The sequence below is a fragment of the Seriola lalandi genome, unplaced genomic scaffold, assembly GCF_002814215.2.
Source record: "Seriola lalandi dorsalis isolate HSWRI2012SDOR001 ecotype SW California unplaced genomic scaffold, Sedor1 jcf7180002054926, whole genome shotgun sequence".
In the NCBI taxonomy this organism is placed as follows: Eukaryota; Metazoa; Chordata; class Actinopteri; order Carangiformes; family Carangidae; genus Seriola; species Seriola lalandi.
In genome coordinates this window covers 191,583-199,409 of record NW_019525478.1, presented here as the reverse complement: position 1 = coordinate 199,409, position 7,827 = coordinate 191,583, and the positions used below count along the sequence as shown (strand labels likewise).

Genomic DNA, 7,827 nt, shown 5'->3' with positions numbered 1-7,827 from the left:
CCCCAAAGGGACGGAGTGCACCGTTAATCTGTGCGATTTCAGGCTTTCATGCTGAAGTACAGATGACCAGGAGTCAACAGACTTGGATTCAGTGAGCGAGCTGCTCATCCGCGCGAGTCTGCGTCCTCGCAGCTGAAGTGGATAATGAGTGAACGTGGCGCAGTTTCCACGGCTGCCAAAACTCTCCTCAATAACATCGATCTCAGTGTGGGAAAGTCCTCCGAGCACATAAAAGTCATTCACGTTTACAGCATCAGCATTGGTTTGCTACTACTTCTATTGAGTCAATATTGGACTAATGTTCATTTTAATTTTGATGCGATGTAGAAAAATAAAATCCTTGTGAATCTTCATCATCAGTTTTGAATATTTTTTTTTGTCTAGAAACCAGGAAACCAGAAATGTCACAATGGTCTTCCGATTAATATAGAAGCTGATATCAGCTGGTGTTTCCTGTTGTTTGAAGGAAATGACCCTCTTCAGGCAGCTGTCTGATTTTCAGCAGCCAGCTGCACAACAATGTGCTTATCACGGTTCTCTTTCTCCATCTCTCTCTTTCTCTCTCTCTCTCTGTCTCTCTCTTTCTCTGTCTCTCTCTCTCTTCCTCTCAGTCAGCTCAAAAAATCACAGGGGTGAACTCTGGCCTCCTGCTGACAGTGCTGAGCCAGCGGCCGGGGCTCCAGCCCACAGCTCAACTTGCATGCTGTATCTTTGTCATTTATCTAAATCCCAGAAAATCAATTACAGCACGCTGAGGTGCCAGGGTGAAGGATTTGAGTTTTAATTTTCCTCCGTGCTCCTCGGGCGCTGGCACACGCCCCCCCCCCCCGCCCCCCCTGGCACCGAGGCTTACGGATTAAGCCGAGGTAGACTTGACATATCTTGGATATTCGCAATTGCTCGTTTTTTGCTGTGTTTATATTTGTCCGTGTTACCCTTTTCAGACGAGTGGACCTGGTTTTAGTTCCACCTCATTATGAGCTCCGACATTAACTTCAGTCCTAGATTACAGCTCGCCTGTGTTCCTGTCCAAAGCAGCTGTAAGGAGTCTCATCATAACAAACTGCCAGTTGAAGAAAAATGTGTTGTTGCATGCATTACAAGCCTGCAGTGTTGAAGTTAACCGCTCTGGAGTCTGCAGTCATTTACTGTCATTAGCCTAAAGTGGAGGGAGCTGCAGGCAAATCCCGTTTGTTCCTCAAATCCCATCTGCGGGACAGACCTGTTCTTTTTGCAAGCGATCACATCGGATCCATGTGTCCAGATGTCACAGGCCCGTCTGCATCGGTTGCTGTGGTAACGACATAGGTGTAGTTACCCGGGTGACACGGAAGAATGAGAAATGGAGCTTTTCATCATCTCGCACAATCGCTTTGAAATCCGATTTGAGCGTCCAGACTCGGGCTGAGACACATCTGTAGAAATCTGATTGGAATCGCATTTCATGTGTTTTTTTTCCATCCAGACTTTCTGAAATAAATCCAATTCAAATCTGGATATGCCAAAAAAAACAAACAGATTTGGGCCGGGAGTCTGAACAAGGCGTCAGGGTGTGAGCCAGCCCTCCTCTCGTGTTGCTTTCACACCTGTAGTTCAGTTCATTCGTTTCAGGCCGGGGGGGGGGGGAATTACACATTGCTGCATTTTAGTTGTGGTCTGGTTCTACAAACCGCCCTGCAGGTAAACAGGAAGTCGTGTGGACTGACAGGTGATGCACTGATTGGACATCCTGCATTATCAACACCCCCCTCCATGGTGCCTGACTGCAGTTTAGATCTGTACGATGTGAATGTGATGCTGTTTGGAGCCACAACAGAACTGATTATAAAACGTTATTAGTAAAATTAGACAGTAAATCAACCTTATATTATGAGTAATGACAAACAAGTAGAGACGTCTTGTGCTGCAATAAATCCGAGGATCACTGTCACACTGTTTAATGGGCTTAATGAACTGCAGATACAAGCAAGGATACAGGCACATCAAAGCACAGTTTATACTGCTTTTGACTGTGCGTTACCGTGGTTACCGGATCATTTACAGAGATATATACATATATATATATATATATATATATATATATATATATATATATATATATATATATATATATACATGGCTTGTACAGTTTGATTACAAGGCATTATATATTCGTTTTAACTGAACCAAACAGGTTAGGCGTGAAAGAATCAGAGAGATGCTGCTGCTGCACTAGAAAAACTAAAGTTAAATCAGCTCTATGGTCCCAGAGGGGAAACCTGCTGCTGAAAGGTACTCCCGCCCAGACTGATCCGAAAATATCCCAGGTAGGAAGCAAGAAGAAAGTCCTAGTACACCAATGGCATAAAAGGGAATAAAGTAACTGGCACTAACAGAAGAAGCCAACTCTTTACAAAATGGTTGGATGTGGCTTTTCCCACAGAAAACAACAAAACCGATCTACAGCAAGACGACCCGAATCAGTCGCCACAGTGTCCGCGACAGGAGGCGGCAACACGGGCTGATTTAATCCAGACTGCTCTATAAGATAATGAGGAGACACAATAACCCAGTCGTAGTGATGTTTGAGGGAATGATGGAAGTGCAGTTACTCAGCTGTGTGTGTGTGTGTGTGTGTGTGTGTGTGTGTGTGTGTGTATTGTACAGTGTATTCAGAAGAAGAATGCTGGAGGTAAATGTAAAAAGTGAAATTTCACACGCTGTGTTTCTCCCATTTTTATTTTTTTCCCTTCCCTTGTGGTAACAGCCGTCTGTCGGTGAGACCTGACTCTAAAAATAGCTTTTTAAGCTGTTGCCTGCTTGTTTTGTTGCATTTTTTTTTTTTTTATCAGCTTGAAGTTGGCATATTTTTCTGACAGCCAATTTCAAAGATAGAAATCTCAATTTCAGAACGGCACATGGCACCTCTTAAGATGGACTTCCTGTTCTTAACAACCTGTAAAACAATTTCTTCCGCCGGCGGCAGTTGGTCAGATGAGCGAGGCCTTATCAGAGTTTAACCCCGTCCCGCTTCCTCACTGCTCTTAAACGTCCACATCGTCAACGAGCTACTGTTTAACACACAGCCTGACGCCTTTTGGTCTGTCGACATGGCAGGGATTTCTGAGGAGTGATAAGACCGGCTCTGTCTGCACTTGGTGGCCTGAACGTTGCTTTGTTATCTCTGTGTAAAAAAAAAAAAAAAAAAAAGAAAAAGATAGCGGTGGAATCCATTACCAAGCATGTGGCGGGAAAAAGGGAGTAGGAGAGTCCGAGGGGGTTGCACTGCGTGTGTAATGTGAACCAGGAACAAGAAAGATCACCTCATCTCTTTGGCAGTAGTGACATTTTTTTTTTCTTTGAATTGAAAAAAGCTTTAAAGTTTAAAAATCCACGCAAAGAGGGAAAAGTGTGAGAGAGGGAGTTGGGGGGGGGTTTGTGATTGTAAGTGCCTGCTGAAGCACAGAGCAGCAGGAAGGTCAGGTTTCAGTCTCGCGCTCCGTCTCTGAAAAGCTCACGTGCTTTCAGAAGAATAGACTCAGGATTTATTGAAATGGTGGTGAACTGTAAAGGACTCTCCTGTCTCTCTGTCTGCGTCCGCCTCGCACTGATTCCTCCCTCCCTCTCCCTCTCCCTCTCTCTTCCTCCCTTTTTAGAAATTCTAAACCTCCTTTCAGCTGCGTTTGTGAGCGGAGGTCATGGTCGAGCTGCCAGCCTGGGAACGGTGGCAGCCAGTACTGGGATCATGAGCTAGAAAATCGGAGAACCAGTAAACAGAGAGAGAGAGAGAGAGAGAGAGAGAGAGAGAGAGAGAGAGAGAGCATGTGTCAACAGAGAAAGTTTGGAAAGTGCATTTCCGTTTTTGGCCCCGGCCAGCCCGGTGTAAAAGCGCAGCTGAAATGATATGATGACTTAATGCATTTTCAAGTAGATGACTTTTTCACCGGGCTATTGTGGGATTGATAGCGTGCGAGCAGAGAAATGCTAACAAGGTGCTTATGGCCTTTTAAGCAGAACCACTTGGTAGCTGAAGGAATGTTTTCCTGGCTCCTAAGGTGTGAAATGGAGCTGATACTGTACAGAGATATCCAAACAATATGACTGCTTATTATAACTTTTAACAGTTTTTGTTTTTAGCCCTCTGCAGCGTGGCATTTTGGGAAACACACTCACTCTGCTTTCTTGCTAAGCGTTAGATGAGAAGATTGTTGCCACAAAATACATACAAAAAATGAAGTATTAAAAAAAAAACGAGAATTTGCTGTTTTACTGAGCGAATCATCACTTCCTGTATCTGTGTCAGGTGGGTTTCACCACCTCCACGGCCCAGAAATCCTCCGACGCTGAAATGGCGTTTTTCAGACAAACAAATGAGGATTAAATTAACTCTGTTCATAACCCGTCTCTGTCTCAGCAAACACACTCGCAAGATCTGGCACCACAGATAAAATCTCTCTCTTCTGAATTAATAGTAAAACTGAAATGAGACTTGTGTTTCTGTGCTTAATATTTGCTACTATTATTATTGTTTAACTATTTTTGGTGGGGAAATATTATTAGCCTGATATTATCTTGCACTGGGTTGATCAGATATCAAGCTAGCTGATAAATAGATGTATCTAGTGTTGTGTTGTTGTTATCGTTTGACATAGACAAGCAAGACCAAGACCACACACACACCCACTTAGGAGACAGGAAGTGTTCACCGTTTGTTATAGAATATCTTTGTTTATGTCACAGACTGTGAAGCTAAGCTAACCAGCTACTGATGCTAGCTTACTGACAACAACATAGCTAATCTTACTCCATCTTTTCCGGAGTCGGATAAGACACAAGCTCAAAACCTTTGTGCACCTTTATTGTAGTTTGATTAAAATGTTACACTGCAGTGTTGAGGCCTTTAAAGAAAACGTGTTTATTGCTCTGTAAAACTGAAGCAGAAGGTTATTGGCTCAGTTCTGCATCATTAACGCGCAGCAGTGGTTGCGAGTTATACTCACTGTGTGTGCCATCCCACACATTTGTTTTGTGACCTTGTACGTCTTTTCTGTGATCAGACTCTGTTTTTTATTTTTATTTTTTTATATTTTCCCCCCTCTCCTTTTATCTTCATCCAAGGCCAGCTTCCTCTCTGTTGTAGGTGAGTAGATGAAAGAATAAAGACAGGGTTTTCCCAGGGGGTTATGTTTAGGTCAGTGCTTTCCACCACTTTTCACAATATCACTTTATTGCCAAAGAAAAGCAAAAAAAAAAAAAAGAAAATGTGCTGAAGCTGCCTCTCCGCGGGAGCCTCTGTTCTCCAAATATATTGTTGCACTGCTACAGTTTGAGTTCACTCTTGACAAGCCGGGCAACGTGTGATGGATCTCTGAAGACTGTGACAAATGTGACAGCTCTGTGTTTATGGGTGGCCTCCTCTGTGCTGCAGGGCCCCGCCGGAGCGGAAGAGGCGCCGTCTCCTGACCCGTCCCGGTCCCAGCAGCCCCGGGTCCAGCACAGCTTCGTCCAGGAGCATTTCCAGGCCCAGTACAAGTGAGTCTCCCTCCTAAAACACGACCGCACTCGCACCCGCCACGAATAAAATGTCACAATTAAGCGATGACTTAGCAGCAAGGCTCTAGGTGATCCATTGCACCATATGAAGATGTCATGTTATCAGTAGCAGGTCCGCAGAGACCAGGGGTCCGCACCGGACTGCCCGCTCACGCTCACATGGTGTTTGGGGCTGTTTTATAGTGTAATTGCTACATACAGCAGTCAGAGACTCAGAGACGCAGATGCCAGGTTAGAAGAACAGTAAATCTTCACAACTCAGTAATTACCAAGCAGACAAAAGCAGTAATACTGAAAAGGTCTGATGAAAAACTACCCCGCTGCCCTAACCTCTGTGCCTCTCAGGGAAATAGAAATCCCTTTGGTACAAGTACTTATTTAGAGTGCTTAGTTTTTGTGCTGGGTGAAATAATTGAGGTTGTTAGCCGTGCCAGCGCTGAAGTATTTTGCATGGTTGTTAATACCTTGTGAATTTCTTTTTTTTGGTTATTGGGATTTTGTGGTGATGGACAGAAAAAAAAGAAGAAGAAAAAAAAAAACAGCTTTTCACCACACTGTATTATTAACAGTTCACATGCAGCTGGATGTGTCCTGATGACTCCCATCAATCAGTCATCCAGTCTCACATCGAGAGGCAGCTAATTGGTCTGCAGGGAGTGGAGCATCATTCAGAGGTTGAGTCTCTTTGGCAAACTCGTCCATGCACCGTGTCCTGTAGGACAGTGGCTCTCAAACCCTTTTCACATCAAGGACCCTAAACTGACAGAACTCAAACTCTTAACTCATACCCTCATAGGTTCCAGTCTCTAACCAGCTCATTTCCCCGGTTAGCTGCAGCTTCTGTGTCAAGCTCCTGATTCTGATGCAAAACCTCGTGACTCCATCCACAACAAACCTTTGACCGAACTGACCGACCACACAGCTCTTAGGTGCATCATCACCAAAATCTGATCTATGGTTTTTTTTTTTAATTGATCAAACTTTTTTTAATTAAAAAGTAGTCCCTCCAGACCGAACCGCTTCCAACATCTTGTTTTATCGGTATACCTTCTTCCATCTGCCAGTTCCTAGGGAAAAAATTGTCAGCTCCGTGTGACTGCCAGTAATACATCTGTCAGAGCGCATCTCTTAATTGCCACCCCTCGCTGTCAAATGCTTCAGCTGTGAGACCTTGGGTGTGTCTAGACAGGAAGCAGCAGTCTTAACAGCCTGGTAGGCGAGAATTTGTTCCCCTCTCCTACTCAACTACTGTGCTATCCAGAGACGCAGTATGGGATGGCACAGAGCGGATATATATACAGTATATATAAATACAGTTATATACATGACTTGGTTGGCTAAGGGCAAACTATACAAAGGAAACCATGGAGATAAACGCTCTAGAATTGGTCTTTCCTTCTCAGTCCTGAGGCCGCACCGTCACGACGTGATCCAGCAGCGAGAGTTGACGGAGTCGAGCGTTACTTCATCTCCAGCTTACGTCTGTCGGTCACCACGTGCTGGAAATGAAGCAAAACTATGTGATAAACTTTTTGTTTTGATCACGTCCCCTGATTTGTGGCGGTTTCGAGCGGCAGGATTGAGCTTCTGGTACTTCGGAGTTTACAGGCCCAGTAATGGATCTGTTTATTATGTTTATATCGCCATTTCAATTAGTGAATTATGAGGCGCGCATTACGGTTTATGCCTTTTCGATTTCAGAGCATTAGCGTGGTGAATAAAACCACATTTTTCATCCCCCACAGCGGAGGATAGCTGCCAGGCTTGGCGAGAAGATTAGCTGCCAATCTGTTTAATTTTAACCTGAGACTTTTTTTTTTGTTTGTTTTTAATTGCCTCTCGTAGGAAAGAGAATCAATTAGATAAAGATACCGAGGTGATGTGTCACTCGGGAAAATTCAAAGCCTTCAGCAGTGTGTTATAGTGCAGAGCATCAAGCGCACAGCCTCTTCAGCATGGCTGCATCCCAGACAGGAGGAGGGAGGGAGGGGAGGGGGGGGGAATACATACCTCTCAACCTCTGCACGCTTCCTCCATTAGAGCATCGCCAGAATATCACCTCTTCCTTTGCTCCTTTTCTCTTTTTTAAGTGTTTTCGAGCAGCGCGGGGCACATCTATGTTTTAGTGGGAGCCTGAGTGTGATTTGTATGCATGGAGTGCAGCAGCTACCCTCACTGTTTCCTGGCGAGAATAAGACATCCGTAGGGCAGCCATTCTACTCTGCCAAGAGGGAGAGATCCACTAAGAGCCAGTGTCAGCTGGGCTTGCTTGAATAGAGCTTTATTCACCCCCCC

General features: G+C 44.6%; 1 protein-coding gene across 1 annotated transcript in view; it reads left to right on the top strand.

Moving 5' to 3' along the window:
• Window positions 1-7,827, top strand: part of usp43b (ubiquitin specific peptidase 43b) — a 60,122-nt gene that overhangs the window by 18,202 nt on the left and 34,093 nt on the right. The window contains exon 3 of the mRNA XM_023431648.2: window positions 5,408-5,511. Coding sequence (XP_023287416.1) covers window positions 5,408-5,511 — 104 coding nt within the window. The remainder of the gene's footprint in view (window positions 1-5,407; window positions 5,512-7,827) is intronic.